This window comes from Callithrix jacchus, chromosome 3 (genome assembly GCF_049354715.1).
Source record: "Callithrix jacchus isolate 240 chromosome 3, calJac240_pri, whole genome shotgun sequence".
Taxonomy (NCBI): domain Eukaryota; kingdom Metazoa; phylum Chordata; class Mammalia; order Primates; family Cebidae; genus Callithrix; species Callithrix jacchus.
Genome location: NC_133504.1, coordinates 6615959 through 6638265, shown reverse-complemented (window position 1 = coordinate 6638265; position 22307 = coordinate 6615959). Strand labels below are relative to the sequence as shown.

The 22307-nt window shown below is 44.1% G+C and overlaps 1 protein-coding gene across 20 annotated transcripts in view; it reads right to left on the bottom strand.

Annotated features, from left to right (window-relative positions):
• Window positions 1-22307, bottom strand: part of ACSL1 (acyl-CoA synthetase long chain family member 1) — a 72894-nt gene that overhangs the window by 3183 nt on the left and 47404 nt on the right. For 7 of the 20 annotated variants that reach the window (XM_035292329.3, XM_054252641.2, XM_078366010.1 and 4 more), the window contains 14 exons: window positions 21870-21971; window positions 18513-18612; window positions 18115-18293; window positions 14921-14953; window positions 14739-14790; window positions 14164-14237; window positions 11893-11970; window positions 9808-9942; window positions 8013-8147; window positions 7296-7391; window positions 5949-6021; window positions 3825-3913; window positions 3077-3193; window positions 1087-1230 (listed from right to left, as the gene is read on the bottom strand). In XM_035292329.3, coding sequence (XP_035148220.2) covers window positions 1087-1230; window positions 3077-3193; window positions 3825-3913; window positions 5949-6021; window positions 7296-7391; window positions 8013-8147; window positions 9808-9942; window positions 11893-11970; window positions 14164-14237; window positions 14739-14790; window positions 14921-14953; window positions 18115-18293; window positions 18513-18612; window positions 21870-21971 — 1407 coding nt within the window. Of the gene's footprint in view, window positions 1-1086; window positions 1231-3076; window positions 3194-3824; window positions 3914-5948; window positions 6022-7295; window positions 7392-8012; window positions 8148-9807; window positions 9943-11746; window positions 11825-11892; window positions 11971-14163; window positions 14238-14738; window positions 14791-14920; window positions 14954-18114; window positions 18294-18512; window positions 18613-21869; window positions 21972-22307 lie in introns of all 20 variants that reach the window. The other 13 variants (XM_035292328.3, XM_078366013.1, XM_078366016.1 and 10 more) reach the window with 3 other exon arrangements.

The following is a 22307-nucleotide window of genomic DNA, read 5'->3' as shown; positions in this document are numbered from 1 at the left end:
TCCTGGAGTTTGAAGCTGTAGTAAGCTACGATTGTGCCACTGCACTCCAGCCTGGACAACAGAGTGAGACCCTATCTCTAAGAAAATAAATAAGTTTTACATAGATTCGTTTTTATTAAAAAAAACTCTAATATCCCATCCTTTATAATCTATTAACAATCAAATTAAAATCAAAAGAATGAGAAGATTCTAAAACAAAGGAAAATAGGTACAATCTCAAAGAAAAAAAAGTGCATTCTCTTAAAAGAAAATATCCATCTGGCTGGGTGCGGTGGCTAACGCTTGTAATCCCAGCACTTTGGTAGGCTGAGGCAAGTGGATCACATGGTCAAAAGTTCAAGACCAGCCTGGCCAAGATGGTAAAACTCTGTTTCTACTAAAAATACAAAAAATTAGCCGGGCATGGTGGCAGGCACCTGTAATCCCAGCTACTTGGGAGACTGAGGCAAAGAACTGCTTGAACCCAGGAGGTGGAGGTTGCAGTGAGCCAAGCTCGCACCACTGCAATCCACTCCATCTCAAAAAAAAAAAAAGGCATATATATATATGTCCTTCTAAAATTTCAAAAGGTTAATTTTCAGGAAACCAGATCCTCTCTTCCTTGGCATCATCGGTCCAACATTTTGGCAAATACCATACATATTTCACTGAGATACTAATTTTGATTTTCAACTTGGGAGTATTCTTGGTTCACAACCACCATTCGCTCAAAAATTACAAAGCATATCATAAATAGGCTGGGTTTAACATGTTAGAACATTTTAAACTTTCTCATAATCCATGTCAATATTTTCCTTCATAATTAGAAACAGATATTACCCACCCCACTTAGTATGCTTATCCAACCTCCCCTGGTACATCAGACCTCTAAGTAAAATAAAAATGTGGAAACTCAAGAGAACAAATTTTTCCAAGTAGGAAATGCCAAGCAGAAAAACTAGTTACAGGTCAATGATATTCTAGCATATTAGACACGAAGGCCAATTTATAGGCATCTCAAACTTTCAATCACATTTTTAAAGCCCCTGGAGTACCAGGCCCCGGCAATGTCTATGCAGCAGTGTTCATGACCTGGAAAGCACATACCTGCAAGCTCTCTCCGTGGACAAACACCTGAGCAACAGGCTCACTTCGCAGGTAGATATTTTCAATCTTTTCAGGTGCTATGTACTCTCCTTGTGCCAGCTTAAATATGTGCTTTTTCCTGTCAATAATCTTCAAGGTGCCATTCTGTTGATCAGAAGGGAGGGGGCTATGAATGGCCTGACAGGTGGTTTCCAACCAGGATGGATCCCAACACAGTGAAAAGTATTTAATGCACACTATTAATTCTAATAACATCCCACAGAGGTCAGTTATGATCCCATTTTACAGAGAGGGAAACTAAGGCTTAGAGAGACTGAGGAACTTGTCCAAAGCTATTCAGCCAAGAGCAGAGATAGAGAAGAGCTCATTCAGCGTCACCACTTGGCACCACTGACTGGTCAGCACTAGCAAGGATCTGCTCGCCCATTTAGCCTCCTGTCTGAATTATGTGCATACACATCTGGCTCACCAAGTGAGTCAAGTTCCTTAACAGCAGGAACACAGACTCTTCCCTCCAAAGTGCTCTGCACAGAGTAAGAGTTCAAAAAATGTTTCCTACACAAAGGCCAAATTCCCGTTTTCTTCCTCGATATCTGGAGGGGTGCTCTTGGCCCTTCAGGAAGAGTCAGTCAGCTGTAGAAGTGCTCTAGCATCTCTGGACCAGAGCAGCCACATCCCAGTGGTGCCGTGAGGAAAACCCTAGTCCCACTTTCACCCCCATCCCCACCCAGGGCCACTCTCATGGTTCCATAAGGCACCTGTAGGAAGGTGTCTAAGGTTCTCTTCTCCCACGCTAGTTCTCCATTTTCAGAAAAAGCAAACCAAGGTCCAGGGAGATTATGGGGTGTGCTCGTGAGCACCACAGTAGAATTAGAACTGATATTTAATCTCTCTTGAACCTGAAGAGGGGGACTTAATTTAGCTTTAAATAGCTTGGGTATTTCAAAATCTGAAGTAATTTTGGGAGGCATTTTTCTAATCAATATAAATTCCAGAGAAACAAGCACCTAAAATCTACAAGAATCTGCCAATACACAACAATAAAAATTACATGTGTCATTTTAGTGTTTGCAGTCAGTCTAGTAATAACTTAAAAACAGCAGGTAATTGGTCAAACCAACAGATGGGACACGTGAGGCTTCTTGTACAAGCTTCTCATTCCTAAGATGGACTCTTCAGAATTTTTCTACAGTAAATGATTCTGAGACTAACTAAATTCAAGGAGTTCATCTGATCTGTGAAACATCTTATTTTTAATGAGATGACAAACCTAAGAAACACATTCATTCCCAGATTCCTGCCCATCCGACATTCCTAGGAGACTACCACAACTTCCCCAGATCTTATTTAACTGAGGGCCCAACATCACGACTCAGTATGGATATTTAAAAAAGCCATTCTCTCTTTGTATTCCAGTTGAGAAGCAACAACCAGAACTGATGTTATGCATCAAAACAGGCCGAGTGTGGTGGCTCACATCTATAATCCCAGCACTTAGGGAGGCTGAGGTGGGCGGATCACCTGAGGTCAGGAGTTCGAGACCAGACTGGCCAACATGATGAAACCCCATCTCTACCAAAAATATAAAAATTAGCCAGGTGTGGTTGTGGGTGTCTATAATCCCAGCTACTGGGAAGGCTGAGGCAGGAGAATCACTTGAACCCGGGAGGTGGAGGTTGCAGTGAGCTGAGATCGCATCATTGCACTCCAGCCTGGGCAACAAGAGCAAAACTCCGTCTCAAAAACAGAAACAAAAGCATCGAAACAAAACATATTTGCTAAAATTAAAGTGAAAATCCAACCAAGGATGCTAAGTGTAAACCTGTCCCCAGCAGGAAACGGGACAGTCTCCATCACACCACTCAACAAGGAGGAAGGGAAAGAGAAAATTCAGGGTGCCACTGCCACGTGGCAGCTATACAGCAGACAAGGTATCTTCTTCCCTACAGTGGCACAAAACTGTTTGTGAGGAGAGGAGGCAGCAACTTACTGGTAACCATTTTCCAATGTCCCCTGTGTGTAACCAGCCGTCTTTGTCCAAAGCTTCTGCTGTTTTTGCTGGGTCCTTCAAGTAGCCCTGAAATACATTTGGGCCTTTCACACACACCTAAAGAAAAGATCATCAATGAACAGGATTTACTGGGGTTTCTCCAAAGAAAGCCAGTGTGTGTATGTGTGAGTCTGCCCCAACCTCTAGCTGGAAGCCCTAAATTCCAGGATCCAGAGGGAGTTTCCAGACCTCCGCTGGGATCTTCGAGGGATCTCCAGTGCCCCTATATCCCTTCCTGAATTACCTCAGCTGTGGTCAATTTGTCAGGCTAATGCTTGCCCTTGGTTCTGGCTCAAAGCTGTTGGAAAGTCCCACAGGGGCTTTTAAGTAAAATCACTTTTAAGTAACTAGCCTTCCCATCCAGTAGCCAGTAGCTCACTAATAGGTACCCAGGGCAAGTAACAGGCAGGAGCTAGGTCCCAGAACTGAAGCCGCTGAGCCTTTCTTTGCAGGCTCTCGAGCCCAAATCCCTATGAAGCCTGGTAGAGGAAGGCAGGTGTCAGTGTCCCTCCTGCCCACTCCCTGAGAACTGAACATAAATGTACCCTCAGAAGGAAGCCTGACAGACTCCAAGATCACTGAAGTCAAGCTCAATGGCTGCACTGAGCTGCTGGGAAGTGCCACTGCATCCGCAATGGCCAGCGATCACAGGAAATGGCAGCAAGGGAAAATGACAGGTGTCACTCACCTCGCCCTCGCCCTTGGCAGCTATGTAATTCATTTCTTCCACATCAACAAGTTTTATCAAATTGCAAGGCATCGGGGCCCCAACATGACCTGTATATTAAATAAGCAAATAGTCATTCTTAAGGGGACTACCGATAACCTCGAGTCAAATTATTTTGAAAGCAAACAGGATTTCACATAAGAAAAAAAGCTGGGATAAGCTTCTGAGTTCTGCAGTTATAGCCACGGCCCTAGTACAATTTAAGAGAGTCTAGCTCAGACTGCACAGGAACATATTCAGTCTCTTCAGGACCTTTCCCAAGTGTGCTTGTCTGAGTTATTTACGAGTGATTTGGGGTCTTTGTGAGGTTTCTGGGAACACCGGGAAGCAGGTGCTCAGACCTTCAGCTGGCTCTGCCCTCCCGTCGCCCACACCGGTGACCGGCACTCATCTCACAGGGACTTCTGCCCTCCCGTCGCCCACACCGGTGACCGGCACTCATCTCACAGGGACTTCTGCCCTCCCGTCGCCCACACCGGTGACCGGCACTCATCTCACAGGGACTTCTGCCCTCCCGTCGCCCACACCGGTGACCGGCACTCATCTCACAGGGACTTCTGCCCTCCCGTCGCCCACACCGGTGACCGGCACTCATCTCACAGGGACTTCTGCCCTCCCGTCGCCCACACCGGTGACCGGCACTCATCTCACAGGGACTTCTGCCCTCCCGTCGCCCACACCGGTGACCGGCACTCATCTCACAGGGACTTCTGCCCTCCCGTCGCCCACACCGGTGACCGGCACTCATCTCACAGGGACTTCTGCCCTCCCGTCGCCCACACCGGTGACCGGCACTGATCTCACAGGGACTTCTGCCCTCCCGTCGCCCACACCGGTGACTAGCACTCATCTCACAGGGACTTCTCAGTGTCCCTGCTCTCTGTAAGAAGAGAGAACATATGCAGCTTTGGCAAACCTCATGCCCCACTAGGTTCTGATCAACACGGCCTTTATTCCCTTACGTATGAAGAAGCTGTCTTACGGTTTTTACTAAGACGGGACAGTGCTCATTTCCACAGCTAAACTTAACTCTCTTGCCAAAGGCTGTTAACACTGGGTTGTCTTTTCCAAAAGCAGCAACCACAGACATTAGGTATGTTTTAAGAGCATCACAAATAATTATTCCTGTGTTTTAATAATTTGAGCTTCTAGAGATCAGTATTCCAAATTCTCTGCCTGTTAAGGAAACTGAGGTTAAAAATTAAACAAATACCATAAAGAAGTTTCACAGACTGTGTCAATTCCAGTAGCAGTATGCTGCCAGCCAGTGCTAGGTTCTAGAATCTACATTACTAGATGGTGCTAAGACTTGTAATTCTCCAAATAAGCCCGAGAAGCGTGTTTATCACAGTGTAGAATTTACTACTCGGGTGACACAGAGGAAGCACAGAAGTTCTGCAGTCAGGCTGGGGTGGAAATCCTGGCTCCAAAGCACAATGCTGTGTGAATTCTCATACATTATTTATGTGTCACTTAAGCAACCATCTATAATTCCCTCTGAGAAGTACCAGTGCTTATCTCACAGGGACACTGTTGGGATTACACTGCTATTCGGTACCCCCTGAACACCCATCGTAGAGGCTCATTCATGACAGGTGCTCAGTGATTCCTGTCTGTCCTCCTCCTTTTTCCTTTTGAGAAAAGACTCTTTGAGAAAAAGGACGTGTATCTATTCCTGTTGGTAGCCCACCACCTAGCATAGCACACAGCACAAATTTAATAATTATTTGTCGTTTAAAATGACCAGCAAATAACGAGACCCTACTCAACTACTAGGAAGCTCTATTGGGCCAGACATGCTCAATCCGGAACACAGGCCCCCTCTCAGATATCACTGGTAGAGCCTAGGCAAGTCTCTGCTGCCACCAGCTTTATGGCCAGATACCCAACACCACCCCCTAGTCACCAGAGGCGCCTTCCCCACAGTGCCCTGACACAGAGTGTTTGCCTCCAGCCCTAATGATCAGAGACACAGCACTTTTGTTTAAGATGGTTAATGAACCAATCAGTGATTAACCCAATTCCAGACACACCAATAACCCAGTATGAACCACAAAATTCCAAAAAGGAGCCTCCCCGTCATACCTGCGGTCCAGTCTCCAGGCATGGTCAGGCAGCACCCGGCAGTGCACTCGGTCTGTCCGTAGCCTTCATAAAACTGGGGCACCAAGAGACGGGACGTTATTAAGGAGAGCACAGTCACACCTTTGCTGGAAGTGCACAATGAAGTCTCACTAACTCCCAAGTCATGGCTGACTTGTGGTGAAATTTCATTTCAAGTGGTCTGTTCAGTAAGTTCACTCAGTGGTCCGGTATGCTTTACGACAGCACACACACACACCCTCGCCCCTCTGCCAACACCAGCCGCCACCCAGCTGCACCTTCTACTTAACTTCCTGTGGCCAAGCAAGGGAGAAGCCCTAGGTGACTGGTCACCACCCAAGAGCAGTGAACTCGCTTGGTCAATTCACAGGACGTGTACCCCACACACATCCTGTCGCCAAATCCTCCTTTCCCCCTTTAGTCCAGGTTCTCAGCATGGTGTGCGGGTAAGCTCATCACCTGTGACCCATTCCATGCCTGCATGCCTGCTTCCAATGGTGTGTCTTATGTCTGACCCTAGAGAAAATTCAACAAATGGCAGGCACACACATTCGCCTGTCTCGGGTAAAAAAAATATGTATGCTTGCTTCTCCATATATATCTATATATATCTCTTCCAAACAAAAATAAGACACACACGCAAAGTGGGGGGTGGGAAGGATTGGGGTGATATTGGTCAAAGGACACGAAGTCCCCATCAAGAGGAATGGGTTTAAGAGCTCCACAGCAAAGGGACTACAGCTAACAACAATGAATCTATACTTGTAAACTGCACAGAGGGTAGATTCCAAGTGTTCTCACCACAGACAAAAAACGTTTGTGAGATGGCTGGGTGCAGTGGCTCGTGCCTGCAATCCCAGCACTTTGGGAGGCCGAGGCAGGTGGATCATGAAGTCAGGAGTTCAAGACCAGCCTAGCCAAGATGGTGAAACCCCGTTTCTACTAAAATTACAAAAAATTAGTTGGGTGTGGTGGCGCACGCCTGTAATCCCAGCTACTCGGGAGGCTGAGGTGGAAAACTGCTTTAACTCAGAAAGCGGAGGTTGCAGTGAGCCAAGACTGTGCCACTGCACTCCAACCTGGGCGACAGGGCAAGACTCCATCTCAAAAGAAAAAAGAAAAAGTATGGAGGTAAGACACATGTTAATTAGCTTTATTTAGCCATTCCACAACGTTTACATACATCAAAACATCATGTACACCACAAATATAGATACTCTCGTCAACTAAAAAAGAAGATACACACACACAGAATACAAACGACATTGGTGCAGAAGCAGACTGGGCGTCCTAGTCTGGGAGAATCAGGTACCATAAAATCCACCTCACCTGACAGCCCAGGGCTGCTCTGAGGAACGTCAGCACAGTGGCAGACACTGGTGCGGCTCCTGTGACCATCAGCCGAACTCTTCCGCCCAGGCTCGACTTGCAAGGCAGGGAGAGTGGGAGAAGGTGAGGGTTACACATCTGGAAGTCGGTGGCCTCTCAGCCAAAAAGGCCTACCTGGGGCCCTGTTCCCTAACCCACAGCCCCTCTGCAGGCCACAGGGAGAACTCATGGCGCTCACAATGGCAACACAGGGCACAGTTCATCTCCTTCTGTGACTGCCCTGTTTCCTTCCAGTGTGTATGGAAGTCAGTCCCACCTCTGCAGAAGCTATTTCAGGGAATCAGAACAAGACTGGGGGATCTGTGGCAACCACCCCAATTCCGGCCTTCTGCAGGGCATAATATTATTAACCATTATCACTCACGCTTAAAAAATTACCTTAAGCGTGACATACTTGTTCCAGAAAAATGAAACAAAATGAAGAATTAGAAAGGCTGCACTACCCTGAATCCTTTCCCCCTAGATGGTTGCAATACTCTTTATCTTAGAAACTGAGGCCTACTTAATGGCTTTGCCTTAGTTTCTAAACATGTGCCAGAAGTAATACAAACATGTCATTCTCTCCCTTACCTTCATCTCTCTAATAAAAAAGCCTCCTAGAACTGTTGAAAGCTCAGCTGGTTTCCGCGAGAACAGCAGCTGTGAGTCACGTGTTACCTGTATTTTGCGGAAGATCAGCTTGTCCCACAGGCTGTTGTTTCTGATGATACCGCTGCGAAGTTCGGCTTCTTTCCTCTTGGAGGCGAAGTCCAAGAGCCATCGCTTCAGTGTGGTGTTTGCTTGTCCAAAAATCTAATAAGGCAAGACGTGAGAAGGTTTTCACACCTATTAGGATGGCCAGAGACCAAAAGCATGGAGAAATCAGAACCCTCATGCCACTGGGGAACACAAAATGCCACAGCTGCTCTAGAAGACAGCCTGGTCCTCTAACGGTCACGCATGCTTGGCACAGGACCAGCAATTCCACACCTCGGTACACACCCAGGAGCAACGAAAACATACCCCAAATGCCCCTCAAGTAGAAATGCATGGGCCAGGTGTCGTGGCTCACATCTGTAATCCCAGCACTTTGGGAGGCCGAAGTAGAAATGCATGGGCCAGGTGTCGTGGCTCACACCTGTAATCCCAGCACTTTGGGAGGCCGAAGTAGGCGGTTCTCCTGAGCTCAGGAGTTTGAGTCCGGTGTGGCCAAGATGATGAAACCCTGTCTCTACAAAAAATGCAAAAATTAGCCAGGCACGGTGGCGTATGCCTGTGGTCCCAGCTACTCAGGAGGCTGAGGTGGAAGGATTGCTTGAGCACTGGAAGTGCATGCTGCAGTGAGCCATGATCACACCACTGCACTCCAGCCTGGACAACGGAACAAGAGCCCGTCTCAAAAAAAAAAGGAGGAGGAATGGATAAAGTAAATGTGTTCTATCCATACAGTGGAATACTATTTTGCCATTAAAAGGAATGGTGCTAACACGTGCTACACGAATGCTAGTGAAAGAAGCCAGTCACAAAGAAGCAATACGGCATGATTCAATCCATGGAAAAGTCCAGAATAGAGAAATACACAGATTTAGAACACAGATGAGCAGACACTTAAGGATGGAGGGGGTCTGGGGATGACAGCTAAAGATTAGGTAAGGGATTCTCTTGGAGGTGATAAAAATGTTCTGAAATTGACTCTCGTGATGGCTGCAGAACTCTATAACAATACTCAAAACCTTTGAATGATACACTTTAAATCAGCAAATTATTCAGAGTGTGTACTATATGTCAACAGAGTTGTTCTTATAAAAATATTCTAAGAAAAACATTAAAAACGTACGAAGGCTCTGAGAGATGACAGAAGCCCTGCGTCAAAATAAAGAGTATTAACACTGCCCAGTGAAAACTTGTTCAAGAGACTGCTCGTGCCCACGCGCCTGGCCCTGGCTGTGTGGTCCACGCGATGGTACCCCCCCAGAGGAGCTAGTGTTCTCCTGGGCTCTGCTGTGGCTTAGTCACTTCTTTCAGTGTGGCCAAGTAAGTCCTGTTTTACATTCCCATGCAAGGAGCTTTACGGTTAAGAAAACCATTTCGTAGGCACTATCCTATGTGATCCCGTCAGTAACTTCTGAGACCAACAGTGGGAGAGGAGAGGTAACAGTCCATGTTACACACGACGAGGCAGAGGCTCAAAGCGTTTATTGTAAAAATAAAATGACCCCCCACCTTACACTTGTCTTGTGACTATTGTGACTATGATTTACAAAGTGTGTTCATGCGCTTTCTCTTATAATCCTTGTTAACATCTCCGAGAGGTAAATGTGTTCTAACTTTACAGATGAGTAAACTGAAGTTCTGCAAGATTAAGAGGATTGTCCAGGGTCCTACCGACGGCACATGGCACAGCCCAATTCAAACCCAAGCCCCTGCTTCCAAGTCAGTGCTCGGTCCCGAGACTCTGTGGTTTGGAACTCACTCGGTCAAACATCCGGTTCAGCAGTCTCGGAACCACAGGGAAGACGGTGGGCTGAAGAACCTTGAGGTCATCCATAAGCAGCCTGATATCTCCTTGGAAAAATCCGATTTTAGCTCCGTGACACAGCATTACACACTACAGGGGTAATGGAAACAACAAACATTTTATCATCACAGCAGGGTTTACACAACATACGGACAACACACAAGACTTTAGCATTTCAGGCCAGTTTCCAGAAATCTTAAATTTCCTAAATATATAGATAACTTTTTAAACACCATGCATTTACTAGTCATTGTACAACATGGAAACGTGGTATTTCTCTTGGTCATCCTGAAGATACAGGAGTTAGTAAAAAAACAGGCTATGTTGTTTTTAGTGATGATCACAGAGATTCTACTCTCTTGGTGTGGTGATAAGTATTTGCTGAATGAATGATGTGGTATTATGTACTCTGAATTTTAGTGTCTGGGCACAGTGGTTCATGCCTGTAATCCCAGCACTTTGGGAGGCTGAGGCAGGCAGATCACTTAAGGTCAGGCATTCCAGATCAGCCTGGCCATGCTATGGTGAAACCCCATCTCTACTAAAAATACAAAAATTAGCTGTACTTGGTGGCAGGTGGCTGTAGCCCAGTGACTCGAAAGGCTGAGGCTGCAGAATCGCTTGAACCCAGAAGGCAGAGGTTGCAGTGAGCCAAGATCGTGCCACTGCACTCCAGCCTGGGCAACAAGAGGGAGGCCCTGTCTCATATATATAGCATTCTAGAAACTTTACTTTTCATTTATTCTCAAAATAAAAATGTAACTCCATGCCTACAGTCCAAGTTTATTAAAGCCTCGCTTTCTTTTGTCTGAATCTAACTAGAAGTTTCTGAAAGACCACTAAGTATGAAGTTGTGATGCCAGAGTATCTAACACCAGAGCGGCTTACCATCCAGCTGGAATACACTGTGTGATTTTTTTCCTGTCTAGTACAAACCGTACTGGCAAGCCATATGGACTTAACTTAAATAGTTTGCCTATTTTAAACTTAAAAAAAAATTCAAAAGATGACTCAAAGCAAAGTACAAGCATTCTCTGACATAAAAGCAGAAACCACAAGAAAGGTACACTATGGTTCACTGTTTAACAATTACAGCTCAGAAGGCTCTTGTTCAGTGTGGCCTGCCTTCTAGGTACACCTCTAAAACAGTTAGGTACGGCAACTCATTTGAGATTGCTTCATAAACCCAGAAGATCCTGAGGTGCACAGGAAGTAGAAGGAACAGGTGGCAGACGGGATCTAACTGCCTTCGATCCTTTGGGGTGAGTAAATCCTGCAGGGCAGCAGTCATCCAAAGCTTCGTGTCCAATACAGCGGTGGGCACACAGTTGGCACTCAGTAACTACTCACTAAATGAATGAATGGTGCCCATTGTTTTTTCCTATAGTATAAAATCCATAAAAAAGGTGGTTCTTGGTCAGTTTTAAAATTAGTCACACAGTTGAGTACAGGGAGCCTAGGCAAAGGTCAACTCAAAGATCATCTTCTTTTTCCAAGGGCACTTAGAATATTGGTGAAAAAAATTAGTCTCTGTTTCTTCAGGTCAATAATTTGATATATGTAAAAAAAAGAAAAAATTAGTTTCATGCCAACTTGTGCATTATGAACAAGCACACTAAAAAATAGAGACTTCTTACAGAACGGAAGCCTCAGCGGGCTTTGTTGAACTGAATTAATAATGACAGACTTTTAGAGGTGATCTTTCTGGACTCATGTCCATATTAGTCTCCTTCAAAAGTCTGAGCTCCTAATTTTAAAATGCATGATTAAGTTCAAGTATCCTATTCAAACTCAGAAAAATAATTTACATTCTCTCAAATAATCCGCACCATTTCTAAAACAGGGCTGAGCAAAGAATTCTCTATAGGGATGACAGTCTGTACGTTACACTTACCAGCATGAGCTGCTCATACATGTGTGCAAGTGGTAAAAACGAAATGTGTGTGTCACTGGCATTCAAGGCAAGTACTTTCTGTAAAACACAACAACTTAGCAGAACATACACAAGCAAAAGCAAGGAAAACAAAACTAAATGCCTACCTCTACAACTCTCTCAAACATATGGGCGAGAGGCAAGAAAGATATCAAAATATCATCTGGGCGAGGAATGACTGTATTCTGTAAGCAGACACCAGCAAGGCAGAAAAGCATTAAGACTTCCAGGAATTTCCCTTTTATTTCAGAGCACATAGTACCTCAACACTAAGGAGGAACAGCTTTTGCTTATGGTCTGAAATTTTTTCTCACTAAATAATAAAATGAAAAGCAAGGGGCATGGTGGCTCATGCCTGTAATCCCAGCACTTTGGAAGGCAGGTGGATCACTTGAAGTCAAGAGTTCAAGACCAGCCTGGCCAACATGGTGAAACTCCTTCTCTACTAAAAATACAAAAATTAGCCAGACGTGATGGTGCATGCCTGTCATTCCAGCTACTCAGGAGGCTGAGGCAGGAGAATCACTTGAAACCAGCAAGTGGAGATTGCAGTGAGCCGAGATTGCGCCACTCTCAAATTAAAAAAAAAGAAAAAAGAAAGAAAAGCAATACTTTAATTATTCAAATAAAGTGGAAGTCACTCCTAATAAAGTAAATCCACTTCAGGACTTCAGTCAAAACAAGGAAAATTTTGCCCAAATTGGAAGGTTAAGGGATTATGTGCTCTAATCAGTTAGTATTTCATCATTACAGTATCCCAACACCCAGCAAGTTCAATTATACCTTAAGAAATATAGGACCCATTTCAACATAAAATTCCGTATTATGTTGGAAAGGAAAGGAGGAGAGAAGATAAAAGAAGGTAGATTTCCAAGGTACTTAGAGGATTTTGAGTTTGATCAACATTTTTACCTTAAAGCCCTGTTTCACTCCATGAAAAATACCACAATTTGTTTAATGCAACCTCAGATCTGGCACCCAGGAATCCGCTATCCTATAAAATGCTGATCATGATGGGTCCACAGGCAGATTAAATTTGGACATCTGGTTTCCGTCACAATGGGCCTTACGTAGGGCAGGCACAGTGAGGGTTTGTATAGAATATTCATGTTATTAACATAAATAATTCTGGCCAAAACAGGAGGTGTCCAATAGCAGCTTCTGTCACACCAACTAAGAAATGAGGGCACTGTTGCTACCTAGGGGATGATGTACCAAGTTCTGAGCCATGTCCTTTCCCTTCCTAAAGCTGGGTCACCCTTAATAATAATGTGACAATGGATGAAAGCATCAGTCCTGAGCAAACACAGCAGCCCCTGAAACACTGGATGTGGGCTGAGCATGCTATAATCTTAGCTTGATTTTATTCAAGTCTGACAGGCATCCCAACTAGCACTTCTCAGGATGAAATTGTTATATTAATATGAGAAATGAGACTCCATACGATCTATACTTTTCCATTTTCTAATTTAGTCCAAAATATTGTCCATTATCATGATTAGACATTTTACAAAGCTGAGAAGATACTGATATTGTAATTGATTTGATATTATAATTGACTTTAAACAAAGTTCTGTAACCCTTTGCCTCAATGAGCCACCAATGCATTTTAAGTTTTCTTTGAAGGCCAATTAGGACATTAAAATTTTACTTTGGTAAGGTACTAAATGTTGAACTCTGTTTAGAAAGTATACACCTTTCAAAAGAGTATTTGGAAAGTGTGAGCCAAGTAAAATAAGTAGTAAGCTCCCTCAAAGATCAGTTTTCTGCAGCCACCAAACACGTCCATTTCCCAAAGCCATGAAGCTCGGGCTCCTGCTATAAAAGTTAGAGCTACAGAATACTCCCAAACAGACTGCAAAAGCCAATTATGTTAAATGTGAAAAGAGTATGAGGAAAAGGCATTATATTGTTCAAACCTGCCTTTTAAGGGCCAGGCGCAGTGGCTCAAGCCTGTAATCCCAGCACTTTGGGAGGCCGAGGCGGGTGGATCACGAGGTCAAAAGATCGAGACCATCCTGGTCAACATGGTGAAACCCCGTCTCTACTAAAAATACAAAAAATTAGCTGGGCACGGTAGCGCGTGCCTGTAATCCCAGCTTCTCGGGAGGCTGAGGCAGGAGAATTGCCTGATCCCAGGAGGCGGAAGTTGTGGTGAGCCGAGATCGCGCCATTGCACCCCAGCCTGGGTAACAAGAGCGAAACTCCGTCTCAAAAAAAAAAAGGCAAGTTTGGAATAGGCTCTTGGTGTTAGGGACTGAATCATGTCACCTCCCTTCTAAATTCCTGTGTTAAAGTCCTAACTCCCAATGCAGCACTTTCTCTCTCAGGACTAATGTTAACCAATGAAGAAAGATGACAAGATCCCCAAAAGTTACCTCTGTCATTTTCACAAAAGCTGAACAATCGCTCACTACGTTTCGATGAGTGATCAGTGCTCCTTTGGGGTTGCCTGTGGAGCACATATGAAGCAGAACAAAGTGAGAGTAAGGAATGACAGAAATGAAGGAGGCCCAGAAACTCCAAATAAATAGGGCCTCAGACACCTCTCCTGGTAGATACATCGTGAAAGCCAAGTGTCGAACAACACTAAATTCCTGTGCGACCTGCAACGCTTCCACTGACTCATCTTTAAAACCCTTCATTAATACAGGCAAATTTTAAAGGCTATACATAGTAATAAGAGAAGAAAAACCAGAAATTTTCTTCCTGGGAGCCATCAATATAAGCTGTCCTAGCAAGACAGGTGAATCTAATAAATGCTTGAGGCATTATCTGGCACTGCTGGACTGTGAGAAGACCGTACGGAGCAACATGACGACAGCGCTCGGACTACTTCCTTCTCTTCTGCTTTCGGTCCATCTACCATTAGCTGGTGAGTCATCCAGAAGAGGTGGGGAGAGCACAGACCACCGGCTGCCACACGCAGAAGCAATTCCATCTCAACACTTACCTGTAGTCCCACTTGTGAAACAAACTACTGCAAGATCTTCAGGTGCAGGAGGCTAAAGAAGATTTAAAAAAAAAAAGCTGGTATAAATCAGACCAGAAAAGAGAACTATAAGCCACAAAGTCCCGGGATACATATTGAAAACTACAAAGAGGACAGAGCAGGGTCTGACACAGTGTGCTTACCTTGGGCTTCTGTCTGTTGGCTCTTCCCAGATCCTTAATTAGGAAAGAAAAAAAAAATCTTAAATGAAAATGTTTTCCAACTGTAACGGATAAGGTCATATCAAGCCAGTTAAAGCTGCCTTTACTGTGGGGTTCACTCACAGCTGGCTCGAAAACAGCATAATTTTCTAATCAAAGAAACTACAGTAGCCTTAATTAACCAAAACCAAAATATTTATTCATCCTGAGAAGCCATTTTCCAGTTACCTTCTCTCTTACACAAAACTACATAAATGGTATTAGGACTGGCCTTTAAAATAGAAAGTATTAAAAAATAGCAGTCAAAGTCTTTTTTTTTTTTTGAGATGGAGTCTCACTCTGCCCCCACCCCCCGCCAGGCTGGAGTCAGTGGCACAATCTCAGCTCACTGCAACCTCTGCCTCCCGGGTTCAAGCAATTCTCCTGCCTCAGCGTCCCGAGTGGATGGGATTACAGGCACCCACCACCATGTCCAGCTAACTTTTTTTGTACTTTTAGTAGAGATGGGGTTTCACAGTGTTAGCCAAGAAGGTCTCCATCTTCTGACCCTGTGATCCACCTGCCCCTTCCTCCCAAAGTGCTGGAATTACAAGTGTGAGCCACCACTCCCCGCCAGCAGTCAAAGTCTTTACAATGCATTTCTGGTCCCCACTTCCATTTCTTAGTAGGGCCTTCAACAAAACCCTGTTCTTAATCATAACTAGATAATGCAGATACTCCATACGATCCTCCAAACAGAGCACAGCACTACCTCATCACCCAGCTCCGCACAACTGACATCTGCAACCTGGGGAGAAAAATCAATCTCTGCTAGATGGAAATGCTAGCCATTTTGGAGAGGCTCAAATATCTCCCCATGTAGAGTTGAAATAGAATTTGGGAGTCTCCAACTATAAAATAGGCCACAGCAGAACCTCTAGGACTACTTCCTGAATGGACTTAAAGGTTAAGAATGACACACTCGTTGCCCAGGGCAGCATTTCCCAGCAGTGTGCTTTCAGTCACTACCACTGATGGAATTCTCTTTACTGCATTAGAGCCACTTTAATATCTATTAATTTTAGTAAATGAACTATTCATATTCTTTTCCTATTAAATTGGAACAGCTTGAGTGAGCATATGGAATGAATGTGCCATTGAACATGTTCAATTCGGATGGAAATTAGATGGGTGTACTCAGCGCTCAGTGAGATTCTGCCCAGCATATATTAAGTTTTTTATCTTAATCACATTTTAAATGACATAAGTGACAGATCACTGATTAAGAACAGGAAGAAATACGTCCAATTAGAAGTCAATTAAAAGCTAGAGCAATGATAATTCTATTTTTTTCAAAATAACCTTTATTAGCTCCAGATTTCTATTCGTCTATTGAAAATTCTTACATAACTTCTGAAGATGTCCAATTCTTCAAAAACTGATGTTAAATAAACCATTTACACAGAGTTTGGCTCTTAATTTATTGGGAACAAACATCATCCAAATTAGTGCTCTATTGTCATGGAAGTTTTCACAGCCTTACATGTGTGTTATGTTATCATTTAGGAAAAATACTGCAATTATTTTAAAAAACTTGTCATTTTTATGTTCTAAGAAAAAAAAACCCATAAACAAAAACTGAATTCTAGTTAATGATAAACACACTGAAGTATTTAGGAGTAAAAAAATCTGCTACTTACTGAAAATGCATCAAAAAACCAAGATGAATGGAAGGAGAGAGTGATAGGTTGATACATGATAAAGCAAATATACTGAAATGTCAGTTGGCGGTGGGCACACAGCATCTGCTAAGAAATTCTTTCGACTATTTGTATGTTTAAAATTTTCATGATTATTAAAAAGTGCAAACATTCCAAATACCAATGATTCTATTTTTGATCCCTTAAAAAATACATTAATATAAAGTCAACCACAAGATCAACCATAATGCTAATTTTAAATTCATTTCTTCAGACCTTCGTCTTTTGCTCAGAATATTTTTAAAAACTAAGTATGAATCATATTAAGCAGGTAAAACAATGTCTTCCATAAATTCTTACTTTAATATAAACTTTATATTATAATCTTCAATCATCTAAATAATTTTTAAATCTTAACATTACTGCTTTATCATACAGCAGTCAAAAAAAAAACCAGAAAAATTCCTGCATCTGTGAGGAGGGAGGGGAATAAAAGGGAAGGCAGGGAAAGAGACTGCATTAGAGTAAAAGGGGGTTCGAAATGAAAAAACAGAAGAGGGGAAACACTAGGTAACCAGCCAGCTGAGACCCCAATTCAACAAGAAAGCACACAGGTCAGCACTTGCGGAATCATGTTCGATGCTACTGAGAGTCAGGCAGGTCCACACACATGCACAGAGAGAAGGTTCTGTTAGAACACACGAGCTTCCCCGTGCCTACAGGTTCCTCAGGAAAGGTTCTACAGATCCTTACTATAGCCTCCAATTCTTTGTAGGAGGAGGAAAACCACACATAAAAATTTAAAATCCTTTCAGAAAAAGATTTCTAACATCTTTAGAAAGAGAACGATTGGCTCTGTTTTCCTGTGACTTGCTATGATACGTATATAAAAAGAGCTTCCTCTGGCCATGTTCCTTGGATGGAACTCTAATCCAAGTCCAGCTGACGGGGACCAGCGTCTTCAATCATCTGATGTCAGCACCCACACTGAGCATGCCCCACACTCATTCTCCTGGAATGTCTGCTTTTAAAGTTGGTTAGTGTGACTCTTAAAAGATTCAATATGAAAATAAACCAAATCAAACATGTATGTTGGAAATTCACCAGGGCTCTCTAAGAGCCACCCAGGAAAAGAATGATGAGGCTGATTTCTATACTCGGCTTGGCAATAGAGACAAATCAATAAGCAGAAGGCATTAAAGCCCAAAGAAGACACAGAAACTGGAAGTTCCACCTGCCTGAAGCTGAAATTCCCACTTCCACAGCCTGTCAGTGCTCTGGGATAAATACATGACTGCTGAAAGCACTTGGGTAAGGTGTGATGTGTTAACACTGGGCATGGACGTAGAACCCTTTCTCCAGTTATGAGACAGAAATTTCTGCTCTTTCCTGGGTCACTGATGGGGACTGCATGATGGCACAAGGTAGCACTGGACAGACTGTGTGAGCCAACGTGGCTCCAGGGGAAGTCCTAGGGAAGGAGGCAGGGGAACTCACCTCCATTGCCTTCATGCTGATGACTTCCACCCCACACTTCTTGCCTCGTTCCACCAGTTCACTGCCATAGGCATCCATGAGAACTATGATTTTAAGGCCTGGTGTTAACTTATTTTCTACGCCCTCTAGTAAGAGTTTGGCCTTCTCTGGCTTGTCAACAAAAACTAGAGAGAGTTCAGCTGTAAATGAAGAGATACAATGAAGAATAAGCTCTAACATGTCAAAAGTTTGACTCTGTTATATCTGGCACAAGGATACTTGAAGTACAACATTCTTTGAATAAAAAGGTAGACACACATTTAAATGTAAAATCCTTGTCAAATCAAATGTAAGCAAATGTAAAGTCACTGAATCTAACCAATGACTAGGCCAATAATCCAGGCAAAAAAAAGCCGTACCTTTGTTGAGTATGTACGTGATGGCTTCGGATCCAAGGGTATCATAAAGTGGAACGATCACCATCGAATAAGCAAAGCATCCTTGTTCAATAATCACCCACTACACAAACAGTAAAGGTCAGGGAGAGAAAACAAAACGTCATCACAGAATCAATAAGAAAAACGACACTCAAGAGAGATTCAAAGTGAAAACGTTTGATGCAGCAAAACTAACATTTGGGTATCTACTACTCTGTGCCAGGTGCTATGAGGGATTCACAATGAGAACAAAACACTTATCCCCTTCTTAAGAAGAAATTAGGATCGGGCATACTAGCTCACACCGGTAATCCCAGCACTTCAGGAGGTCAAGGTCGGGGGAATCAGCTTAGCCCAAGAGTTCAAGACCAGCCTGGGCAACATGGCAAAACTCCGCTTCTACAAAAGTTAGCTGGGCATGGTGGCACACACCTGTAGTCCCAGCTACTTGGCAGGCTGAGGCGGGAGGACTGCTTGAACCCAGGAGGTTGAGGTTGCAGTGAGTTGTGATCACACCACTGCACTCCAGCCTGGGTGACGGAGTGAGAGCCTGTATGTATGCATGTACAAAGAGAGCTTAAGGGAGGGAGGGAAGGAAGGAAAGAGAGAGAGTAACAAAGAGACAGAAAGAGGAGTGAGGAAGGGAGGGAGGAATTAAAATCTGCCTGAAGAATTGAGGCAAATATGTGAAAAGATAATTAACAATGTCAGTGACTGACTCAGAGATAAGTGAGCCCACCATGGGCCAAGGTGGCTGCAGATGCTACTGTGAGGGTGTACCTGAGATTGCCTTTGGACAGACAGAGGAAAAGAAAGAGAGAGAGAGAGAGAGAGAGAGAGAGAGAGAGAGAGAGAGAGAGAGAGAGACAGAGGGAGGCAGGGAGATGCTAACAGAGGGGACAGCAGGATCGAAAGCAGGGGCAGGGGGTGGTGAGAGCGATCTGACTGGCACAGACAGTTCTGGGTGGAGAGCAGGAGCAGCCACTGATGATTTCTCAGCAAAACAGTGGCTTGGGGCTTGAGGAAGATCCCTCTGGCAGCAGGACCCTGTATGGCCTGGAATAGATAAGGAGTACCTTGTCTAACAGTGAAACTGTTTTGATCAAGTCCCTGTAGAAAAGTGAAGGAAAAAAGTGAGACAACTGGCCACATCGCCACGTGGAAGATGCAGTAAGATGTGTCTGAAGGCACTGGCCACACAGCCACTGCCCTACTACTGGACAAAGGTGAAAGACCACTCTTTCACCATCATTCCCAAGGGCCCCCCACTCCCTCCGGCTACACTTTTCTAATGAAGTCATCTGCAGAACTCCAACACGTAGGACACATAAAGGCACAGCTGGGGGAAGGGGGCACAACCTGCTCACATCCAGTTGGCCTGGAATTGGGCTTCTGAGTTTTGGTGTTTTCCCAGAAGGAATTTTCAGCCACCAACATGGAGATCAGGTCCAGGCTCCTTGGGTACATGTGGCACATAAGGAAAGCGCTCTTTCCTGCCACTCCACCACATGAAAATGTCCCGCTCCCAGACACAGATGTGAACGTGGGCATTCTCTTTGCCTCCCCACGCCTATTTCCTTCAAGATTCTACTCAGGTGCCACCTCCAGGAAGCCCTCCTTGACTGAGCTTCTATAATCCTTCTGCTCTGTGTCCACACTTACCACATGACAGAGAAAGCACCAGTGTTTAGGTCTGTATTTCCTTATGTGGTACCTCACGAAGAGGGACTGAGTCACTGTATTTTGGCACCCCCACACAGTGTCTGACTATATATAACAGGTGCTCAGCAAACATTTGTTGAACGAACTCATACACATATGAAGGAACCTACTTCTTGAAGTAAGAGATTCATTTTGCAGTACTAGAATCATGATAAAATTCCACCAAAACAAACATTTTGATGTCATTTGGGATTAAAAAAAAAAAAAAAAACTACATTCTACAAGCCCACCCACAGTCCAGCTGTGGAGAGTGCTGTTTTCCCCTTGAAAGGTGACAAAACTCTAAGAAGCCATCCTTATTTATTTAAAAAAAAAACTCAGTAGCACAGCGACTGAGCCAGCATGTCTTCTGGACACAAGTAGGTATTAAGAATAAATTCGATTTCTTCAAGCCAGGTGCCTGCATTTTTCCAAGACTGCTAGACCTGCTACCGTTGAGTCACGCTAAAAGAGCTGCTCATTTAAACTCACTCTGATATGTCTGGCTGTGTCCCCACCCAAATCTCTACTTGAATTGTATCTCCCAGAATTCCCACATGTTGTGGGAGGAACCCAGGGGAAGGTTATCGAATCATGGGGCTGGCCTTTCCTGTGCTATTCTTGTGATAGTGAGTAAGTATCAGGAGATCTGATGAGTTTATCAGGGGTTCCCACTTTTGCTTCTTCCTCGTGCCGCTGCCACGTAAGAAGTATCTTTTGTCCCCCGCCATTCTGAGGCCTCCCCAGCCATGTGGAACTATAAGTCCAATTAAACCTCTTTTTCCTCCCAGTCTCGGGTATGTCTTTATCAGCAGCCTGAAAACGGACTGACACACTTTCACACAGTGGTTTATAGAAACCGTGCTGGGCCTAGACCGCCAATGAGAGACTGCCCAAATGAAGGCTGGTGAGTGGGGAGTACTGTCCCATTGCCCACGGTATTTTAAACTCTAGAAACCAACCAGAGGGAAAGCCTCATAGCTTTCAGAAAGGAAACCAAGGAGACTGCAAATTACTTTAATAACTTATTAATGCCACTTTTCTAACCACATAGGTGACTTTTTTTTTTTTTGAGACAAAGTTTTGCTCATGTTGCCCAGGCTGGAGGGCAACGGCATGATCTCAGCTCGCTGCAACCTCCACCTCCTGGGTTCAAGCGATTCTCCTGCCTCAGCCTCCTGAGTAGCTGAGATTACAGGCACCTGTGACCATGCGCAACTAATTTTTTGTATTTTTAGCAGAGATGGCTCTGCATTCCTGACCTCAGGTGATCTGCCCACCTCAGCCTCCCAAAGTGCTGGGATTACAGGCGTGAGCCACTGTGTCGGGCGCCACAGAGGTGACTCTTAAAGTAAAATGACTTCTTTGTTATCTGTTCTAAGGATTTTGTCTGGGAACCTGGTTAAAAAAAAACTAAAATAATCCCCCCCAAAAAGTAATTTTTTGTTTTCTCTTAAAGGCAATTAAATGGTCCTGGTTCAGGTTTTCATATGTGCAATTTTCTAAGGTATAACACAAGGTATTTCTAAGGTATTTTTAGTAGAAATCAGACTACAAAATCTGGTCTCTAGCAGAAGTTAGGCCCTTGGATCTGAGAATTCTCAAAGTCATGTACAGCAAGTACCTACTGGCTCCTACCTCCGGTCTATTTTGAGCAAAGATGCCAACAAACTGATCCGGGGCGGCCTTGAAGCCCTTCTGGAGCAGCGCTGAGCCTATGCACTCCGACAATTCTGCAACCTAAAACCGAGAGGAAAAGTCAGAAACGGCACTGGGCCCCAACTCCAGAACCAAAGCTGACGGATGACAGACTTGCACCTCAGCCAGCAAGCAACACTGCGTACAGACGGGGAGATGCCACGTGCACATATGCCTTTACTGATGGATTTTTTATTTTTTTTGTAAAACACAAGGTTTTATTCACAAGAAATCAGAATTAAGAGAAGGGTTCCTTCTGCAAAGCAAATTAATCTTACCCCAACCGCGACAGGTCATGGAGAATTATATGGTAGGGCTTCTTAGGCATTATTTTTCTATTTTAGTTTTATAAAATTATAAAATTAATAGAGACATGAG